Consider the following 22,929-nt stretch of genomic DNA (forward strand, 5'->3'; position numbering starts at 1 on the left):
GATCTTGCCTTGTAATCTGAAGTGGAACACTCCTAGGTTTGCCACTTCAGTGAAAACTAGGCTACATTTCTTCAAGTTTATTTTTAGACATCTTTTCCAAATGATTCTCAAAGTGGCTTTCAAGAGCAGTAAACAGAGCTAAAAAAATAAAGCAGAAACGCTGATATATTGATGACTAACACCTCCATCATATTTCCAGCTGTGTTAATCTTGTTGCAACAAGAACAACAAAGTCATGTGGCACCTTAAACAAAGTTTATGATGGCATAAGCTTTCACGGACCACAGTTTGTTTTATCAGATGCACAAAGTGTTATCCTGAGTTACAGGTGTATATAGTCTTCATATTATATTACTAATGTATAGTCATAATTATCATTATGTCACTTTTATTAGTATTAGTCACTTTTTCTCAGAAAGGAGAACATGAATTGACCTACAAAATTAAAAGCTAGTGTAAAAACAAGAGGAAAAATAAACTAACATATTCACCTGTACAGTACAGTGGTACCTCAGGTTACATACGCTTCAGGTTACAGACTCCCACTAACCCAGAAATAGTGCTTCAGGTTAAGAACTTTGCTTCAGGATGAGAACAGAAATCTGGCTCCGGCGGCGCGGCAGCAGCAGGAGGCCCCATTAGCTAAAGTGGTACTTCAGGTTAAGAACAGTTTCAGGTTAAGTTTCCTTCCACTGCCCCAGTAGCAGCCTTCCAAATAACCCCACTAAAGTTATTAGTCTGCCCAAAAACCAAATGCACACCCTATTACCTTGCTGGGGGTTGGCAGAAGAAAGATGAATAGCTTCGTCCCTCTTGCAGCAACCTACTACATTTCTGTGCTGAGTGCAGAGGAGGGACGGGGGGCACTGCATTCCTCCTCCTACTTCATGTGGAGTTCCAGGTCTCCTATGGCTGCTGGGCAAATGTATAAAGACAAGGCACTGTCCAAGAGAAGAGAAACAGCCTTCAAACCACTGAAACAATTGCTGAGAGAAGGCAGAAAGCCTTCTCCCCCTTTGCCCCAGTACTGCTAGAGGGGTTGCTGTAACTGAGGGAGGAAATATGTAACTGACACTGCAGTCCAGTACATGTCTATTCAGCTCCATTGAGTTCAGTGGGACTTTCCCAGGTAAGTACTGCAGAATTGCACCCTGAAACTTTCTTTTCCACAGCAACTGGTTGGAGCAACAATAGTCAATTGAACCGTCTTTTGCTTCAGCCTTGCTGGCTGCATGAGGAATTGCTGCTTTGCTGCAGGAGTTAGTTCTGAATTCTTTTTTATTTGCACATAAGGGGTGGCAAAAGCTTTGTGGGCAGTACTGTATAGGCGCCCATGACCCTTGTACATGCCCATGGACTCTTGCACAATTTGCAATGCTAGTATGGCAGGGCCATCCTCTGCAGAGATTAATTTTATTGTAGGGTTTTAAAATATATTGCTCTTCCATGAAAATTGCCTTGCATAAGAATACACAATTGAAACAGAAATCCAAACAAACCTGAAAGCACATAGAGGCAGGTGGATCTTAAAAGCCAGGTTAATAAACAGTAAAGGTAAAGGGACCCCTGACCATTAGGTCCAGTCATGACTGACTCTGGGGTTGCGGTGCTCATCTCGCTTTATTGGCCAAGGGAGCTGGTGTACAGCTTCCAGGTCATGTGGCCAGCATGACTAAGCCGCATCTGGCGAACCAGAGCAGCGCACGGAAACGCCGTTTACCTTCCCGCTGGAGTGGTACCTATTTATTTACTTGCACTTTGACATGCTTTCGAACTGCTAGGTTGGCAGGAGCAGGGACCAAGCAATGGGAGCTCACCCTGTTGCGGGGATTCGAACCGCTGACCTTCTGATCGGCAAGCCCTAGGCTCTGTGGTTATACACTGGGCCAATATTCTATCATATTACAATCAATAAAACTGCAGAGGTTCCTCCATAGCTGCTGTGAAACAAGGCATGGTGACCCTGGGGCCTCCAGATGCTGGACTCCCCATTAGCACCAGCCGGTATAGTGAGCAGTTGGCCATGATGAGAGTTGTAGTCTAGCAACAGCTGGAGAACCAGAGAACCTTCATTCCTTCTGTTATGGATCAGTAAGATGCATGTTCATCCAGTGGCGTAGCGTGGGGGTGCAGGGGGGCCCGGCCGCACCGGGCGCAACATCTGGGGGTTAGGGTTAGGGGGCACAAATCCATGGGTTAGGGGGCGCAAATTACTTGCCTTGCCCCGGGTGCTGACAACGCACGCTATGCCACTGTGTTCATCCAAAGACAACCCTGTGTCCCAAAATTCCAGTGTCTTCAGATTGTATTTTAAAACATACCTGTTCACAAAGGCATTTGATGGCTGAAAGATAACTGTTCCCAGCAGTTAGTTGTTCCAGCTGGCATCCGCCTGTCTTGGGAGACAATGGAAAAGTGCACCTTTGTGGGTAAAGTCAAACCATTGGAGACTTACAGCACTTGCTGTGGCTGTACAGACCAATATGGGAGAGACATGTTTTGTTGAGTAGAGACAGATGAAATTGTCCGGTTGTGCTGCTGCTCCCAGCAGTAATTCTTCCTCTGGTCATTGCTGTGGATACACGACCTAATAGTGTCTCCTAATAGTGCAATTGTCTGCAAGGGATTCCCATATGGCGGGATTAATGTTGCCAGCTTCCATGCCACCTTTGCAGCCATCTTTGTAACACAGAGATGGTCTGCCAACTGACCTGGTGCTTAAAGCCAGCTCCCCATAGAGCAGGCCCTAGTGGATTCTGCCATCTTCCATTCTGTAGACGCGACCAAGCTAGTGTAGATGTCACTGAGACCAGAGTGTTGACATGCTGGGAATGTGGGCTTGGGAGAGCACATCTTTGTTTGAGTCTCTGTCCTGTCAAGTGATACACAAAACCTTCCTGATGCAGCTCATGTAGAAGGTGTTGAAGCATCACTCCTGGCAGTTGTAAGTTGTCCACAACTCACTTCCATAAAGCAGTGTGCTTAACATGCAAGCCTGGTAGACCTTCAGTATTAACTCGAAGGATATGTGACTGTTTTTAGATGTTCTTGATGTTATTGTTCTACTATTTTGTTTCACTGCTTTGTTTCCCACTCCCGCCCCCCCAAATCCTGGGCTTCTTTGGGATGAAGGGCAGGATAGAAATTTAATTAATAATAAGGATGAATAAAACTTTTTTTTTCTTCCCATAACTTTCAGGCTCTCCTTTCTCTTCAACTTAAAAAAGTTTGCTTGAAAAGGGAGGACCATGTCTTGGATAAAAGAAGGAGATTTGTCCATCTTGGAGAGATTCTGTGCCAGTGTGATAAAGGTAAGTGTTACGCTGATGCTATCACAGGTTATTTGACTTGGATGCTTGCATGTGAGTGTTAGAAGTACTGCTGCATGTATGATGCTATAGGGCTTGAAGGGTGAAGAGCTGAATCCTGCCGGCAACCCAGATCCCCTATCTTGTAGGCCATGAGATCTTGCAAAGCACCACACATCGCGATGTCATACATGACATTTAGGTGGGCATGCTTGGTGAGAACAGCCTTATGGGCCAAATGGGGAGGCCTGGCAGGTCTCATTAAGCCCATGAGCCATAGATTCCCACCTCTGCTATAGGGGAACACCTCTGGAAATTCTGGTCCTAGAGGTTCTCCTGGAGAACCCTTTTTCTGCAGTGGCATTCCTTCTCTTGCCAGTGATCTCTCATGGGCCATAGCTAAATATAGGCAGGGACACCCACCTCTCTCTCCCCCCACCCAACCACCCAATAGTGTGCTGCCGAGGGGACAGACAAATTACTATTCTCTAAGTTCTGTAGTGATCACTTTCAGAACTCTGTATGTTTCCTCCCTTCAGGCTTCCCACCTGACCTGGTATTAGGCTAAGGGCCATGTATTGCCTGACCAAGAGCTGCAGGTTCCACAGCCCTGAGGATAGCTCTTTTGGCCATAGGCAGGAAGGAATTTCAGGCAGATAAATGAGTGGGATGGTGGAGAAGGGTTGGCTGGCTCTGCCTGTCCTCTGCACCCAGCACAGAAACAATGTGGGCTCCTGCAAGGAGGACAGAATTCCTTGTTCCTCCTCCACTATTCCTCAGCAGGTTGGTGTGTGTGTGTGTGTGTGTGTGTGTGTGTGTGTGTGTGTGTATATTTGCAGGTTGCCAACCTTTATGAGCATATGAACAAGGCTGTCCTGTGGTGCTGAGTTTTGTTCTAAAACTCAGCAGTTATTCTTTAAAAAAACCTGTAATGGGGGGGGGTAGAGGTGTACTGCTGACTTAATCTGTGTCGCTTTTGTTCCTGCACTCTGCATATAGCTGTTATTTTCGGGCCGCCACCCCCCACCACCACTTTGTGCTCACCTTTAGGGAGGGCAAGCCTGAGTTCATGCCTTGTCCTGGTTTGGGAGGCCATTAGCAATACATTCTCATTGCGCCCCCTCCCTTAGCAAGCCTACCCACTCACTTCTATCGCTGTGACCTATTATTGCTACCACCCGCTTGCTTGCCAGACAGAACCAGTGGACAGACAAGCAGTGGGCAGCAGGTCTTTATTTGCTCATCCCTTCTGGGCCAGAATGACCCACAGGTGAACAAGCAAGAATAGGAGGACCGGGTCCAGGTGGCTCTTGTTTGAATGTGGGCTGTCAGCAGGTGCCTGATTCTGCTGACCTTTGATCTCTGCCCTGGCTCATGATACATGCTTAGGCTGAAATTGAGTTTGATTATCATTTTTCTGACAGCTTATCATTTCTCTGCTTTCTCCCCCCCACCCTTTGCATTTAGGCAGGCCCAATGCCCAAGCACATCGCCTTCATCATGGATGGCAACCGCCGCTATGCTCAAAAACACAAAGTGAAAAAAATAGAAGGACATTCACAGGGATTTGCAAAACTAGCACAGGTGAGGAGGACCTTTTCTAGACAAGTGGCTGTTTAGGATGCAAAGGCCGAGATGGTGGCTTCAAGTCTTGGTTCACATTTGCCTTGGCTAGGTAAAAATGTGTGTGTCTAATCACCCTGTTCCCTGTTCTTTTTTTCTGTCTGCCTGGCCTCAATTTCTTCCTTTTGAGGTCCAGATTAAAATGGCTGGCTTTAACCTTTACAGCCTTAAATGGCTTGGGACCAAGTTACTTTATATACAGTTTTCTCCCCTCTGTACTTACCTGAACCTTAAAAGCTTCAGGGGGTTTGTTTTGGGTTCTCTGGATGAATTGAGGTGGGTAACCTCCAGGGAGAGGGCCTTTCCAGTGGTGGCACCCCAGTGGTCAATGGAAAGATCATTTGATGAGCACAAAGGGAGCAAAAACCACCTATTTACAGATATCCATAAATCAAATGGGGAGAGAGGTTTGCGTGTGTTTCTGTAACCCACCCTAGAGCTATTTGATGAAGGGCGACCCAAAAACAAAAATTTAGTTTTAGTGACTAGTTTGTTGTCACTTTGGCTTTGAATAAATATCTCCTTTTCTACAGACACTGCAGTGGTGCTTGAGTCTGGGTATCCGGGAAGTCACAGTCTATGCCTTTAGTATTGAGAACTTCAAGCGATCCCAGGAAGAAGTGGAAGGCCTGATGGAGATGGCAAGGCAAAAATTTACCCGTCTTCTAGAAGAACAGTAAGCTCCTTCTTTCTAGCCTTCTGCCGCAACCTGCAAGTCCAGGGCCGGGAACCTGAGACCTTCCAGTTGTCATTGGACTCCAACTTCCATCAGCCCCAGCTAGCATGGCTAATGGTCAGGGATGATGGGAGTTGTAGTCTAGCAAGATCTGGAGGGCCACAGGTTGCCCTCATTTGCTGTTAAGGAACATGATGTATTTCTGCATGCATTTAAAAGTTAGGCCTGACTTGAGTTATCACTTCTGTCACCAGCAGGAAACATTGAATTGTATTCAACTGACTTTTACTCAGAACAAACCGACTTAAATTAATGGACCTAAGTGAGTCAAAGCCATTCATTTCAGTGGGTCCATTCTGAGTAAAAGTCAGTTGGAAAGAACCCATGAATTAATCCTGCATTAGAGCATGATTTTTGCCCTGGTGGGGGAAATTGCAGTAAATATACTTGCTTCTAAAGTAGCTTTTCTGTATTGTCTCAAAGGCAAACTGTTGGAAGCAGGGTTTGGTTATTTGTTTTACATATATATAACTTGCCATTCCCACAAATGTTCCCAAGCCAGATTACCTAAGCAAAATATTCCTTTCATTAAAATAAAAATAAGACCCCACTGAATAAAAGCAATAATAACCTATATAAGCAGCATAAAATCATTTGGTGGAGAGAGAAAGACAGTTTAGCAATTTAAACAAATTAACAGGCCTGGGGAAATAGAGGTCTTTGCTGCTGCCAAAAAAAGACATCAAGGTGGTTGCCAGGTAAACATCTTGGGAAATTATTCCATAATTGAGGTGCCACCACTGAAAAGGCCCCGTCTTCATTGCCTGCCTGCCACATTTCACCTAGTAATTTGGAGAAAGACCTCAGGTGAAGATCTTTAGAGTCTTGGTAGGTACATACGGAAACAAATGTCACACTAGTTGTCAGTCTCCTTAACGACTAAAATTTTTGTATAATTCTACAGGGAAATGGCTGAGGTTTTTGTGAACTGGCAGATTAGTAACTGAGGATATGGAATATTGCTGTGCTTTAACTTATTTTTGGAACAATACCTTCCCAAAGTTTCATCCATTTATTTTATTTTCAGTATATAATTTCAAGGGCATAAGCTTTAGCAGATTAGTGTCTACTTTGTGAAGTGCCATAGTAGGCACATTGTGGGGTGATGGTGGATGGAGGTAAAGAAAATCTGGTCAACAGTGACATTGGAGGGAATTGAAATGGGAAAAACAGAGACTGTGACAATTAAAAGCTTAAATGTACATGCATGGGCCGGTTGCAAAGCAGTGTTGATCACATAAACATTAGTAGGCTAATTAACCCCTGTGGTGATAATATGAGAGCAAAAAAGAGACCTGCATCAAATTATTACAGTTTTTGTGATCATTTCTAACACTTATTAATTCATAATTATAAAATTATTTACATACCATTCTCTTGCAACCAACCAAGGGGATGTTTACCAGCAAATTTTTTTTTTAAAAAAATGATATTTTATTGAACCGTTTTAAATTATAACGCAATAAAGTGATACAAACAAAAAAAGGCACAAAACTCTGTAAAGGGGGGGGGAATATATGAATATATACAACAATACCCTAACCCATACATTCTTTTATAAATTTGATATTAGTCTAACACTAATGTAAATATTAATAGCCTACCACATTTTATGTAAATTCATTCCAAATATTATCATTTATCCAAGCAGAGTCTACGTCTGTAAGCAGTCTGTTCATCAGTTGCAAGTGTTATCATATTATCAAAAGGAGATCATGTATCCGTATCAGTCTCTTGGCTACCATTAAATCGCATAAAATCTATTTTCCTTGTCCCATTGTTAACTTCCTGCAACAAATTAAGCTAAGAAAGCTGGAGGTATAATATTTATAGGTATATTATTCATGTTTCTGCATATTTTTGCACTACGAAATAAAATAAAACTAGCCTGAGCTTTTAGAGGTCTTCCTGTGAATAGCTGCTGCTTGACTGTATTACAGCTGTTAGTGGGACCAGGATAAAAAGAGAAATGTGGTTGTGTTTTGAATTTTACAGGGTCAAATAGACCATTAGTGTATATTGACAGAGCAGCAGAAAGAAACTAGAGTAGTGGGTACTTACTGGGTTCTTTTCAGTTCTGTGCTGGACTATGGAGAGTTTGGAGGATTATTCCACATCCTTGTGCTATTATCGGGATGAAAATGGCCATTAGGAATCGAGTTTCCACAGGCCGCAACAATGCCTGCTTTCTCAAACACACAGTTGACCTGAAGAAATACTTGACAGAAGGTCCTCTAGAGATGATGCTGGACTCTCAGTTCCCTCAGCCCCAACCATTGGTGCCCACAGGGCCTCTGGGTATGGTCTGAAAATACATGAGGACCACCATCTTGCAGATTCTGAGCAAGGCTCTGATCAGTGCCTGGGTGGATAACCACCTGAGAACCTCATGTATGCCATGAGAAAAGAAAGTTGGGGTTTAAATAAATCTGGAGGGGGACAGGCTTTCCTACCTGTTACTGTTATTGTTATTATTATCATCGTCATCATTTAATAATAAAATTTATATACTGTCCTTCATCAAAAGATCTCAGGGCGGTTCACATAATAAAATACAAAATAAAACACAAGTAAATAATTAAACCAAAGTTATTTATCATTGAGATGAGGGTAGCATGATGGTTAAGAGAATGAGCTGTGAACAAGGATATCCCCAGATTAGTCAGCTGTCATGAATTCAGTACATTGTGCATAAGGATTACAGAATAATTGTATGTGGGATGTAAGAAAAGTGTCATATGATAGCTATTACATGAATTATAAAGTATGTTTCATACTGTCCTGTCCTGTACTTGAAGTGAAACTTCAGAGTTTGCCAATTGCTGACTGGTTAACTATGGGAAAAAAGGTTGTTAGGACTGGAATTATTAACCCAACTGGCTGTAACCTGCTAGCTGGTATATAATTTACATTGGGAAAAGTGGCTGGGGAAACCCAGCCAGATGGGCGGGGTATGAATAATAAATTATTATTATTATTTATTGGGAATTTTTATATTTTCAAATTATCTGTTGGTATAAAGCAAACTTTATTAATTGGAGCAGTGCTCTCCTAGAGCTAAGATCTGCTCACAACCAAAACTCATTTCAAATGATACCATAACACTGATAAGAGGGACAGCCAGTAAAGGAAGTAAACAGAGACCCAAACAGCACTCTTGGAGCTTCAGTGTGTGTCCTTCCTCTGAAGTGAAACAATTAAGGTGCTTAATTTCTATATTAAATTGTCTGGAATCTTGGGGGAGCTGCTCCAATTTAGACCAAGATGAAAGTAAATATAATTCTAGTCTAGGGTGGGTATGAACAGCCTTTTTCCTACTGTAGCGTAAACCTGATTATATGATTTTTTTCTCAGGTTACGTCTAAGAAGAGTGAGCATTCAGTTGGGACCCTGAAGGCAATAATTTTTATTGGGGCTCTTAGCCAGTGGAGCCTGGCAATGGCAGGATTGAGCACCTTTGCCTTCCACCCTAGGCTGAAGCAAAGTGCAACTGTGTAGATACCCTGGTCCCCTCTTGTAAAAGTCAGTAGACTAAATTAATTAATGTTTCCCCCTGCAATGGGTTTGAAAAACCAGCACCCATACAGTACACTTCACTGCTGTTCATTCACAGCTCATTAAAGTACAGTGGAACCTTGGTTCTTAAACTTAATCCATTCTGGATGTCCATTCCAAAACCAAAACGTTCCAAAACCAAGGCGCACTTTCCCGTAGAAAGTAATGCAAGATGGATTAATCCGTTCCTGACTTTTAAAAACAACCCCTAAAACAGCAATTTAACATGAATTTTACTATCTAACGAGACCATTGATCCATAAAATGAAAGCAATAAACAATGTACTGCAGTCACACAATCAATCAGTCAATCAATCAATCAATCAATCAATAGCTGAACTGGGTTCCACACAGTCACAAAAACAAAACAAAAAAGAGCCACAAAAACGCAAAATAAATAGCAAAAACAGACAGACCTCAGTGTAACACTCAAAATGGAAGTGTGGCACTCAAATCAGAATCGTAACATTCAAAAAAGAAGTGTGGCACTCAAATCATCAGCATAACACTCAAATAGTCAGCATAACACTCAAAACGGAGCATGTTCAGCTTCCGAAAAATGTTCGCAAACTGAAACACTTACTTCCAGGTTTGCAGTGTTTGGGTTCCAATTTGTTTGAGTACTGAGGCGTTTGAGAACCAAGGTACCACTGTAAGCTGAAATCATGGCTGCTGGATGATATAGTAAACATCTTTGGAGCTTTTGGCAGGACAGTTTCAAATGTCTTGCTGCCTTGTCATTGTTCACGTGGCCCCAGATCCAACTCTTGCTTACAACCCTTGTGACTTGTATTCTTCTCTCCCCCACTCCTCCATGTGTCCTGTTGCAAGATGTAAGCAGAATCTCTGAATAACTGAGTGGCGGTTAATATTGACTGTATACTGTATGTGCTGGCATTGCTGGGGTTTGTCTTGTCTGTTGTGTTAGTCAAATTCCCACATCCTCTTCCTCTTCTCCCTTTTAGGGAGAACTTGGAGAGACACGGTGTGTGTGTTCGTATCCTCGGGGACCTGCCCCTCCTGCCGAAAGATATCCAGGAACTAATTGCCAAAGTTGTGCTGGCAACGAGGCACTACAACACGTGAGTCCTGTTGCAAAGTCTTGCCATTTTAAAACATGGTTTTTATTGGAGTCGTCACGAGACCATAAAACCAAACAGAACATCAGCAGGGGCATGTTTGTCAGATGTTTGAACAAAAACCAAGTGATCATTCATTACTCTCATTGTGCATGTCTGTATTTAATGTCAAAATGGGGCAGGGAGGTATTAAGTCAGGCCACTCCCTGTACATAATCTCACTGCAATTGTATCAGAAACCCGGGGCCCGTCCATATCTTGGCTTTGTGTGGATTATGAACCCTTTGTGCTTCCTTTAATTGTGTAGTAGTAGTAGTAGTAATAATAATAATAATAATAATAAATATTATTATTATATTATTATTATTATTTATACCCCACCCATCTGGCTGAGTTTCCTCAGCCACTCTGAGCGGCTTACAGGATATATAAAATAGAATAAAGCATCAAACATTAAAAACTTCCTTTCAGCTTCCTTTTAGGAGGAGATTCAGAATAGACTATCAGTTTAATTGGATGAACTCAAGTTCAGCTATGATAAGAGAGGGAGGAGAACTTCCTTAACACCGTGCGTCATTTTTCTTCTCTCTTTATTTTTAAAAGGTGTTTTTTGAACATTGGTATTGCATACACATCAAGACAAGAGATTAGCAATGCGGTGAAAGAGCTGGCTTGGGGGGTCGAAGAAGGACTGCTTCAACCCAGGTAACCTTGCATGTTTGATTTCCGCAATGGGGCTGCTGTGGAAGCATCCGCTCTGTGGCATACCATCTTCAGTCCCAGGTTGAGCTCTGTTCCTTAGGCTTGGCAGAAGGAGCTGGATCGTCATAGTGCTGAATGTCGGGCCCTTGTGCCCACATGAAGCCAGATTTTCCCATCCCCCACCCCCATACTGCTGCTGCTGCCGCCACTCCTTGGAGCACATTCCTGTACACTGATTGGCTGGCCATTGTGTCAATCATGAAGAGCAGTTTTCAAAGCATGAAAACCTTTAAAAAAAACAACACACCAAAAAACACCAGCAACCTTAAAGCACTAAGCAAACATTGGAGGGCATAAATATGCAAGGCTCTTGGAAATGCAAACAAAGCAGTCATGAAATCCGAAGCCTCAGCGGAAGGGCAAACTGGCAGTCAGGACTCTACCTGTGCTGCTTAGGGAAAGGCTGGGGAAAGCAAAGCTCATGCCGGTTAGTTTTCCAGTCTGTTTGTACACAGCCATAATCATACTTTCGCAAGGCTAGCCTACATGATGCCCTCCAGGTGTTTCTGGACTTCAACTCCCATCAGTCCCTACCAGCATGGCCAGCGGTCAGAGATAATGGGATTGTAGTCCACCAGCATCACGCTGACTTACTCCCAGTGTCCTACACCACCTCCTCGTCTACATTCTCCACTGCAACTGTCTGGGCCTTCCCACAGAAGTCCAATGCCATTCTGAAACACCTTAAATGTTCTTAGAGAAGCAGTAGTGGATCTTGGTCTCAAATTTCAGCGGTGCCCTGGGTGATGCCAAATTTCGGCACCCCCCCCCCATCTCTCGCGTTCCATTCTAAATCATAGTTGCCGGGGCCTGAGGCCTGCACCAGTGCGACTAAACCTCTTGAGAGAAGTCACGTGTACTAAAAATCAGTGTGCCACCTTTCCGTCCCAAATACCTGCCCATGTAGCTTTTTTGAAAGCAAGCAAAACTATTTGAAAAACAAAAGAAACACATAGCAAGAAAATGCTACAACAAACAACACGAAACAGACCGCTGGGTACTCAATAGAAGGTTACTAAGCAGTGCTGGGGACATGTCCCAGGCTGCACCCCTTCCTGAGCCATACAAGTCTTGAGAGCCACTAAGAGGCCTGGAGGGGGCTGCGTTTGGCCTCAGGGCTGAGGGTCCCCATCCTTTCTCTAAATGAAAACTGATTTTCAGCTATTCAAGCCTCAAATCGTCATAAGACCCCCTCCTAGCGGTTTCCTATAGCTCATGGGGGACAGAATGGAACTTGGCAGCACAGTTGCTTCAGGGCCAAGTGAAAGTCCCTCAGTGCTACATTCTGGAAGTGGTCCTGCAGATGGGACTGGAACTACCACAATACTGCACCTCTTGACTTCCATCTCACAGAGCCCCTTCAGGAGGGGATAGCATGGTGGACTGTATTGAAAGCTGCTGACTGATCAATGTCTTGCATTCTACACCCACCACCTGGGCACAGTCGCAAAACTACTATTTTGGGGGTTGGAGGACCATTGGGTTGCAGTGGGGGCTTCTCCACATACAAAAGTATTCTGGTCATTGAGACCCATAGGAATTTTTACATCAGTGGAGCAGGACCACCTTAGCAGTGGTGCCGTTCTTGTGGATTTTGCTCCTCAAGAGGCTCACCACATGCCATCCTCCTGTGCTAGCCTTGTATTTAAGCACGAGTCTGGTAGCCGTAGGTGATATGGATTTGCATGTAGGCAAGCACATGGAGTTCCATTTAGGCAAATGTGGACTGGGGAAGGAGGAGGAGCACCTCCACACCTGGCACACAAACCCAAGAAACCAAATCAGGATGAAAGAGGATGAGCAGAATTCTCCATCTCTCTCTGCCAGCCCCCAGGAGGCTGGTGACACATTCTGCATGCTAGTTACTCTTATTCACAAGGCTTTTCCATGCACTGAGCTGGTTCTTTAGAACTTCCCTGTTCTTTCAAGTCTCTGGAGGGCGTGAGGACAAAACACAAGTGGATTTATTTTAGGTTTATGATCTTACAGATGTCATGGTCTTAAATGCTGGTACACTTTGTATTGCCTTTTTGTGTTTGTGGTTGTAACTGTGTTGCATTTCTTCTTCACCTACTTGGTGCATTCTTCTCTGGCGGAAAAGTAGTATTGAAATGAGAAAGAAAAATAAGTGCCATAAACAAAGAATGGGCAATTAGGCATAGTGCTAGTATAGATTCAAGAGTTGTTTGTTTTTTTATTTGGAGTTTAGAAACTCCAAATAAAGGGCACATCTCCCTTGTGCCCTTTAGAATCTGCTCCACACTTTAGAAACAATAATAAAATGAGTCTGATCGTATATGAAACATGTTTATCAAATGTATCTTGTGCCAGTTTACTCCTTACCACCCAAAGCAAGTTCAAACAAAGTCCTCAGTGCTTTCAGAAAAATGCTTGGAATTTGCTTCTTGGGGAAGGCAGTTTCCTAAGTGGGTAGGCCATGCTGCTCTCTGTGCCCTCCTTTTCTTCTTTAAGGAGATTGGCACTTGGATGGAATCATTTAAAGTTAAGATCCAGAGGTGCAGAAATAAGCACATGGTGCCGTCTTTCTAGTCTGCATGGCTAGGAGCCCCACCACTGCCTCCTAGCCATGATGATGAGTGTAGGCTACCCCTGAATTCAGAGACAGTAAACCTCTGGATACCAGTTGGAGGAGCGACAGCAGGTGAGGGTTGATACCCACATGTACCACTTATGGAGTTTTGCCATAGGCATCTGCATGGCTGCAGTGTGTGGAGGAGGATGCTGGAATAAGTGGGCCGCTTCTTCTTCTTCTTCTTCTTCTTCTTCTTCTTCTTCTTCTTCTTCTTCTTCTTCTTCTTTGCCTGATCCAGAAGGTCTTCATGGTCCACCTAATGTGCATTCCACTTTGTAGATAAACATTGCCTCCCTAATTTAAGTTTTGTGTCTCTTAGTGATGTATCAGAGTCGCTGATCGACAAGTGCCTGTATACCTGTAAATCTCCTCATCCAGACATCCTAATAAGGACTTCCGGAGAAGTCAGACTTAGCGATTTCATGCTCTGGCAGGTAACAGTGAACTGAAATTACCCATGAGGTTGGAAGAGTGAGATCCACCTCTCCTGCTCTGCTTGGTCTTGTTTAGAAATAATTTAGCACTTTGGCTCTGGGGATTTTGTTGTACGGTTTCAGGAAAGATTTTGCGTTTCAGCTTTGGGGGTGGAATCTGAATCTCTCTTCATTAAACCATTAGAATAAAAATACATTCGAAGATATACAGTCCTGCATCACGTACTGGAATTCCAGTGTGAACAAAGGAGCTGTCAGTTCAGGGCTAAATGTTGAGAGTCAATGTCAAGCTTTAAAAACAATAAAGCCACTCCTACGGGCTCCAAAAATCTTGTTCAGATATAAAACTGATGTTGCATAAATGACTGGGTCATGCCTCAAAGAAAGTCTTTTGAAACAAAAATGTACTTAGTAGGCGCCTAGGCAGCTTGATGCTGGTGACTGATTTTGGCTGGGAACTGATTCCAGAGAAATGGAACTGCAGAACCAAAAGTATGGTTTCTAGTGCAAGTTAAGGCATATGGTACTCTCAACACTATTGCATCTGAGAAGAGCAGTAGCTTGGTAGGGCTATATTGGGCAAGGGTCTCCCTTCCAGATCAAGTTTTTTAGGACTTAGAATGCTAAAAGCAAAACCTTGAACTGTAACACTCGCTAGTGCAGCTCCCTCAGCAGAGGTGTTTTATGGTTTCAATAGAATACTTCAACAACCAACCTAGCTGCTGCATTCTGCACTAGCTGCAGCTTCTGGATAAGCTGCATGCAGGTGCCAGTCCTAAACCATGGATATGCCTCTGAATATCTGTTGCTGGGAGGTTTGTGGACTTCCTAGTTGGCCACTCTGAGAACAAGATGCTAAACTAGACGGGCTTTTGGTCTGATCCAACAGAGCTCTTCTTCTGATACTGCTAACATTACAGCAGGAGTGGCCAGCCTATGGCCCTCCAGATGCCACTGAAGTCCAGCTCCCAACAGCCCCACCTTGAGTGGTCAAGGACAATGGCACTATACCCCAGCAGTGTCTGGAAGGCCGCAGGTTAGCTGCCCCTGAATTACAGCTTTCCGTTTTATGCAAAACATGAACTATAAATGGGGAAATTTCCTTTCAGGATTCCCCCTTTGATTTCCATGTCCCGTTTGCTAAGGGACCTCTTCACCCCATATATTCCTAGCTGGCAACTGCACCCCTCAACTGGAGAATTCTGGGAGTACCACACGTCCCAAAGGTGCACTTAGCCTGTACCTAGAACCTGGGCTTTGAGTCTTGCAACTACAGCATTCTGGAATAGGTTATCAGCTGAGATTAAACAAGCACCTATCATTTTAATGTTCAGGAGGCTAGTGAATTGTGTAGGTTGAATGTGAAGCAAGTGCAGCCCTCACCCTGCTTTGCAAATGCCAGGGTCATTCTACCTGCTGGTTTCCTGCAACACGATCCTTTTCCCAGCAGAAAAGGAGGAGGGGTGCTTTGCTACAAAAAGGACTGCAAGAAGCAGGCCTGCAAGAATCTGTGCTCTTTGGCCTGCATTAGAGTTGGCTAACCTTTTCCAGGCAGAGGGCTACGTGGGCCCCATGGTTGTCCAGGAGGTATGGCCAAAGTGAGAAAATGTGCACAACAAGAACTGTAGCTCTCAAGCCTGCCTTCCAAAACATTTCCCCCATAATGTTGTTTTGTTATTTTTATTGTAACATAAAAAGTGTTACTAGCAAACAAAAGTTCAGTAGCAGGGTATCACATCATACTATACAGAAAACAAGCAAGCAAACAAAAAAAGGATAAGAGGAAGAAATGGCAACACACCAGTCTAAATTGAGGCATCCATATTTCCTGAGCTGGCGTGGATGGTGAATGTTGGGCATCTAAGTCCAAAGCATGCGAAATAAAATCCCACCAGAAATAAAATCCCACCAGCAATCTGGATCATCCATCCCTCTGGATAAACAGTGTTATCCCCACCACCACCCCTCCCTGCAATAGCTGAAGTCCATATGTTCTTAAACCATCCTGGTTGCTGTTAGCATCCATGCCAAAGGTTGTTTAGAGCAACAAGCCTTCACGTTAACAGTCATCCTGTTCCATAAAGACAATTGTGGGGAAGCTTGTACGGGTGATTTAATTATTTTAGATATTTCTAGATAAAGTTGAGACTATTCAAAACCATTGTTATAAGTAAGTGTTAAAGTCATTGTTTTAAAATGGACCAATTGAACTGTGGTGGGGGTGGCTTGGAGGGACACAAGCCATTTGTCATCACAATAGTACAGTGAGGGACCTACATGAGCTGTTGGGGTGGGGAGAGGAGAGGATTTTTTAATTTCTTTTTTTATAGAGAAATTTGGAGGGAGACACAAATATCTTTTGGTATCACAGCAGGGAGCCCACTGGTGTGTGTGTGTGTGTGTGTGTGTGTGAGAGAGAGAGAGAGAGAGAGAGAGAGAGAGAGTATGTGTGTGTTAAAGTAGACCACAGGTTGTCACCTCAGGCATACATCCTTAGAGCTCAATGCCCTTCCTTCTCCTACCCCCAACCCCCACCCAAAAAAACTTTTTAGAGGTGTAGTGTTGGACTGATCATGCTCCCTTCACTGCCAAAAGGATATTGAGGTGGAATGGCAATTGGTATTGGATGTGCACACTCTAGAATGAGTCCTCACAGCCTCAGTCCTTTCTTTCAGCAGCAATGGGGAAGTCACTTTTCATGACTGCAAAGGTCCTAGTGCAAAGCTAAACACCTCTCTGCCCTGTTTTCACATTCTTATAGTGGAATTTTGAGGTTACAGGATTCCAGCATGGTCCAAAGTATCTGCACATAACCCATGCAATCAATGAATAGGAATGTATGTAGCATATGGATGAAAGGCCTTTTGTGGGTTTGTGCTAGAATAATTTCACTGGCCAACGTTGCTTGATTCTGTGGTGTTCTTCCCTCTGCGGGCTGCCTGTTAAACTCCTTGTCTTTCTTTCTACAGACATCTCATACATGCTTGGTTTTCCAGTCTGTCTTGTGGCCAGATTACTCCTTCTGGAACTTGTGGGAGGCTGTCCTTCAGTTCCAGATGAACTACAATGCTCTTCAGGTAACACCCAGAGGGCACAAATCTGGCAAACCCAGGACTCCCCACCAACATATTATGAATATTAACTGACTTTCTCAAGACTTAAAAGACTGGGAATTGTGCCAGTTTTTTTAAAAAAGGAAAAAAAACAACATTATTGCTTTAAAAGCAAGTATTCCCCATCTCAACTGTAACATTTGAGCAAAAATTCTTTCCATCTTATGTCATTTATCTATTCACGGGCAGAACATAAGATTTAATAAATAAGAATAATATAATAATAGATCCCAATTTCTGGAGATCAAATTTTGAGTAGGCTTTAGTGAGGTCCTCCTAGTTTGTTTTATGGGTAGACCGTAGAATTAGTTCAAAGCTGATAAAAATAGGTTTCCTAATACCAAAATGGTTAAATATATGACATCATCATAAAAGGTAACTAAGCCCAAATGTGCCCCTAGTGAAAATGGTATTAGGTGATCTAGAAATAGATTTAGACATTGGGTGATGTTCAGTGTTCATCATATGCAGAACAGACCTATTGAAATGGTTCTGATAGCTTTTCCATTGTGGGTAGATTTTAAAGTGGGTCAGATGTCTTCTTCTGTTTCAGTTAAATACTAGTCAAAAATCAGAAGTGCAGAAATATTTGATAGTGACCAAATACACTGAATTTTTGCATGTAGCAAGACAAATGCGTTTCCATAGAATGGAATGCAATTGCTTGGTGAGAGTGTGTATGGAAGAAAAATAATTTTAGGAAGAGGGAGCAAACTCTAACTTTGAGAAGCATCAGGGATTGGGTGTTGTTTGTTTGTTTGTTTGTTTGCTTGCTTGCTTGCTTGCTTGCTTGCTTTTGGGAGCTGCTGCATGGTGGATGGAGAGGCATTTGGGAGCCAAACAGAAGCAAATTTCTCCAGCAATTTTTGCTTCTCTATTCCAGGGAACCCAGTGAGGTACTTTGAAGATGTTAAGGCACACCACTCTCATCAACCTTGACCAAGTGGCCATGCTGGCTGGGGCTGATGGGAGTTGTAGTCCCGCAAACATCTGGACGGCACCACATTGACTCTCCCCCTATTGACTATTAGGCTTGCTTCATTTTCACCAACTCATATGCCATTTCTTTTCAGAAAGCCAGGGATTTGTACATGGAAGAAAGGAAGTGGCAGCAGATGGAAAATGACAAGATCTGTGTGCTGGAGAAGCTGAAAGAGGAAGGTTCTGCATCCTGTACAGATGCGCAGAGACGGCGGACTCTCCTCCAGGAATGCAGAGCTAAACGGGAAGAGAGAATCCAGAGTTTTTTGCAAGCCCTGGAGAATAAGCACATGGACTTCCTAGAAAAACTGAGTATGGCATCAGCATGACCAAAAGGAACTTGTAGGGCCAGGAGCCAGGAGAGGAAGGACTTGAATCAAGTTACAAACAGTTCAACTGCTGCCAGTGGTCTTCACTTGTTAATGGGAATGTAAAGTTTTGTTTCCCTTTGTGTTCTCAGTAGACATATACAAGACTTTACCACCTATGTTTCTGGTTGTTATTCAAGCTTTGGTTGGGGATGACGGTGTCTGAAATAAGTTTATGTAATGTGGGTTTATAAAGGTAACCAAACAAAGAGGACAAGCTTGAGTAGATGTTCTTGGGAAGGTCTGTCCTTGTTTCACTCCCTCTTCCCAAACTGCAGTGTTTCGGTGCCTCAGCTAAACAAGTTTCCTTAAACTTCTTCGAATTCTGAAAAGTTGCTTGCCGTGCAGGGAGGGGTGCAGTTGGGGAAAGTGGACAAGGACCCTGTTTGCATGCACACAGACAAATGGGTTTCTAGTTCTAGATGGGCTTTTTGATGCCTAATTAGAAGACTGGCTGTCCCATTAAATAAAAATAAAAATTCTCGTCTCAATTTTCTGTGTGTGGCCAGAAACAATAGAATTGCCCTAATTTGGTGAACCTGCGTACTTGTGAGGCTCTACAAGGAAACGTGCATTGCCTGCCCCAGAACTATTTTGGCATTAAGTGGTACATAAATTAATAAAAACTAGATTGGGAGAATGTTCTTTCTGCTTGGCTGTGTATGTGCTACAGAGCTTTGGGCACTCCAGTTTGCTGGAGGTGTATCTAATACAGCATACTCTGCTGTCTCTCTCTGTGTGGTTTTTTTAAGTGTTTTACTTTCAGATGGCACCAGAAAATGTCATTTTTTAAAAATAAAAAACTTGCAGATTCAGCATGTTGGATACAGCTGTGAAGAGGCTGATTAAGGCATCAAGCCATGAATAAAGCAATTTTTGGGGGGAGACAACAAATTTTAAAAATAAGCTGAATATTATTAAAAGTTTCTATTCTAACGCTATGTGAATCCAAAGAAGAAATGTGCAGTTTAATTATCTTTTTAAAAAATGGTGAGGATGAGCCAATTGTCAGAGAACCGATACTGTAAATCATCAAACCATTTAAGAATTGTGTCCTTTTTCGATGCAAGTAGTTAAGGATATATACAGAAATACATGGTGACCAATAAATTATGGGAACTTTGTTCTCATACAGTGGCTTTACCTACTGTTAGAAGCTGAATCTTTATAGCTTTTATGATGTCTGAAACAGCTGTTTTAAGAAAGACCTCAAATTCTAAAGGGAATGTCTCTCCTGTTTCTTGAACAGGGCATGCACATAACCTCCCAGCCATGTGTTATCTTTTCAGAGGTGGGAAAGAATATTTATTAGTAAATGTTTCTTCTGCATTAAAAACTTACAATCAATAAGTTGAAAAACGTGAATGGTTGCTTCTGTGGGAAACAAGAGGTCCAACATCCTTAAGGAAGGTGTTTCTTTGTCTACATGGTTTAGAAGTAGCTGTTGGCACACCAGTCCAAACCCCCTCAGGGGTGGGCAGCCTCCAGTGCATGGGTCAGTTTTGGTGCTTCAGGGAATCCAATTTGGTTTGTGGTGCCATTTCCCCCCAAAATCACAACCACGTGTCCATCAGCTGATGGGCTTTTTAAAATCCTGCTGGGTGTTACTTCACCAGTGCATTCCCTATGGGGAACATGCTTCCATAGCAGACTTCTGCAGGGAGCCTGACTGAACCCTGAGTAGGTGAGGAGAGTGTTCAATCCTACTTGGTGCTTCACCACCCCACCCCATCTCATGGGCCAATTTTTGATAAGGGAGTGGGACTGCCTACCAACATATCACTTCCATCATGATGACAGATGGATGGGTGATTCCCACTTACCTGCCAAAAGTTGGCCAGTGGGGTGGGGGAGATAATGACCTGGCTCACTGGGTGTATACAGAACAGTTTGCATCAGTGTAGCCACTGTGGCATCCTATGCTGGCAAGCATGCTAGCTGCCGGTTGCATATGTCATGGTCACACATCAAAACTAGATTACTGTTAATGTGCTGGTGGTGGGATGTTGTGTGTCTGAATCTTCTGAGACCTGATAGTACAAGATGCAGCAGCCAGACTATTGCATAGTGTTGATTTACATCATTTGCACTGGCTCCTGGTCTAATTTCAGGAGCAATTGAAAGTGCTGGACACTTGTCTTCATAGTTCTCAACTGTGTGGGACCAGTATACCTAAAATACAGTCTGCTCTCATATGATCCTTTCCAGTGACCAAAATGTTTGGGAACTCCTTGGTGGAGCGTACTCAGTTCTGGCAGGCAGGTTTTTGGACTGGATGGTGGGTCATTTTGCTGGATTCCAGTTTTGTACTAACTGTCTGCTGCTTGCTTGTTCTGCACCCCAGCCTCACCCCCCGCATACATTTGTGCTTTGTGGTTTTAATTCTTTGTCTTTTTAAAGCTGCCTTGGGTGGCTCAAATTATGAATGAAAAAGGCATTCAACCACCCTCTAGCAGATTTTCAGGGTGTCCAGTAGGTTTTCAGTGGAACTTGCTTCTGTGTGCTTAATGTCAATGACTTTAATCTGACTAAACAGGCTTATAGTACATGCTTGCCTGTTTAAATGGCTTGTAGATCACACTGAGAACAATTGGAATGAATGGCGGCTGTGTTGCAGTTATGTGGTTCATTGCACCTACTGTTAAGGGGTATTTCTATTCCTGGAGAATGAGAGTAAGAGGCCAACTTGAGTTATTTTTAAGAGTGCGAAGTTGTTTAGCTCTACTGTAGTAACTGTGTTCATAGTGAAATATAACTAGAATCCTGATGGAATTTTAAAAAGTTGAAGATTGTTAGATTTGGCAACTGGCATATGAAATGTTAAATCTTAAAAGTGCTTAGTGTAGTTACCAATATTGCTTCCAGCCTGTTAAAAATTATAAAGCAAGGATGGGAAACCTTGAGCCTGGGTACCAAAAGTGGCCCTCCATGACTGTTTTGTCTGGCCTTCTGGGCTCCTTCAGTCTCATGCCCATGCTAGAGTACTTTTTCCTGGTTAGAATGTGACCTTGAATTGTGATAATGCCTCTTGCTTGCCTGGTTGGAGGGAAGTACATACATTTTATAAACCTTTGCATTGCTGGAAGGAAGCTTAATATACAAAAGTAAATCTCTCTTTGCTCCACCCACCCTTGTGTCTGGCCACTCATGCAGCCTTGGATGGTTGCCAACAAAGGAATTTTGCCCTAAGACTGAAAAAGGTTCCCCATCCCTGAACTCAGGAGCGTATCTAGGAGTTTGTGAAGTTGGCCCTGCTGAGGGTGCAGGCACAGCAGGGAACAAAAACCACGCCTTTCCACTCTGGCTTGCAGTGGCTAGGAGTCCACCTGCCCATCTACATGCTCCCCAGACTGTTGCTCTGCTGCTCTGGACAGCAGTCAGGTGAAGCATGCAGGCTCCTCTGGGTGCCTTGGCAGGAGCACCTCCCAAGTGAAATGCGGTGAAGAAGGATGTCATAAGAAGACAAGCCCTGCTGAATCAGGCCAATGGTCCATGTAATCCATCGTCCTGTACTCACAGTGCATGACCAGATGTCTGCCAGAAATCCATTTGGTGTTCTGCCATGGAGGCAGAGCATAGCCATCATGGCTGGTAACCACTGATAGCCTCAACCCCCATACATTTGTCTAATCCTCTTTTTAAGTCACCCAAGTTGGTAGCCATCACTACATCCTGTGAACATAGTTGTGTCTAGTTCAGCATTCTGCTTCCAAAAGTAGCCCCTTCAGCAATTGCCTAGTTAGTGGCATATTGCCTCTGAACAAAGACGATAAGATCCTCCATCATTAGCTGTGCATGTGCAATTGAAAAATGTGTTCTAATGCTATATAAGCCACACAAAATTATTCGTACGAGTGAAGACATCACTGCAACTCTCTCATTTAACTTCACCCTGAATGTAACCTTTACCACTTAATAGTGCAAGCTGTAATGATGTTGCATGGTGTGTCCATTGCAAGGCAAGTTATGTTAAGGGAGACACTATATACGATGACAGATCCAATGTGGGCAACATGCCTTATTCTGCAGGTATTCCATATCTGTCCCTGCCTCTTTCTAACTGCTGGGGTTTGGGGTGGGTATTCTACCAGCAGCAGGACAGAATGGTGCTGAAAAGGACAGCTCCTCACCTGGCCCCTGCCAAGGAAGTGTCTTCGGTAAAAGTGTCCCCGCGCCACAATAATGCTTCCGTTCCCCCTCTTTCTCCCTTTGGAGAGGGGGAAGGCGAGGTGGCTGCTGCACCTGAGGCCCTTTGCTGCTCGCTCTGGAGGGAGACCCTGCCAGTTCGTAGTCAAGGTTGAAAAGGAAGAGGGCGCTGTGGGTTGCGTTCTGCCCTCCTCAGCTAGGCAATGACCGCACCTTCCTTTCCCTTCGAGC

The 22,929-nt window shown here is 43.6% G+C and overlaps 1 protein-coding gene across 1 annotated transcript in view; it reads left to right on the forward strand.

Annotated features, from left to right (window-relative positions):
* DHDDS (dehydrodolichyl diphosphate synthase subunit) overlaps positions 1-19,911 on the forward strand; it is a 21,169-nt gene extending 1,258 nt beyond the window's left edge. Inside the window, exons 2-9 of the mRNA XM_083512015.1 lie at positions 3,200-3,311; positions 4,776-4,892; positions 5,465-5,607; positions 10,188-10,304; positions 10,905-11,006; positions 13,976-14,090; positions 17,060-17,167; positions 18,277-19,911. Of these exons, the coding sequence (XP_083368141.1) occupies positions 3,249-3,311; positions 4,776-4,892; positions 5,465-5,607; positions 10,188-10,304; positions 10,905-11,006; positions 13,976-14,090; positions 17,060-17,167; positions 18,277-18,513 (1,002 nt within the window). The 5' untranslated portion in view covers positions 3,200-3,248 and the 3' untranslated portion in view covers positions 18,514-19,911. The remainder of the gene's footprint in view (positions 1-3,199; positions 3,312-4,775; positions 4,893-5,464; positions 5,608-10,187; positions 10,305-10,904; positions 11,007-13,975; positions 14,091-17,059; positions 17,168-18,276) is intronic.
* The last annotated feature ends 3,018 nt before the right edge of the window (positions 19,912-22,929 follow it).

This window comes from Podarcis liolepis (assembly GCF_965112155.1).
Source record: "Podarcis liolepis genome assembly, chromosome: 7".
NCBI classification, from domain to species: domain Eukaryota; kingdom Metazoa; phylum Chordata; class Lepidosauria; order Squamata; family Lacertidae; genus Podarcis; species Podarcis liolepis.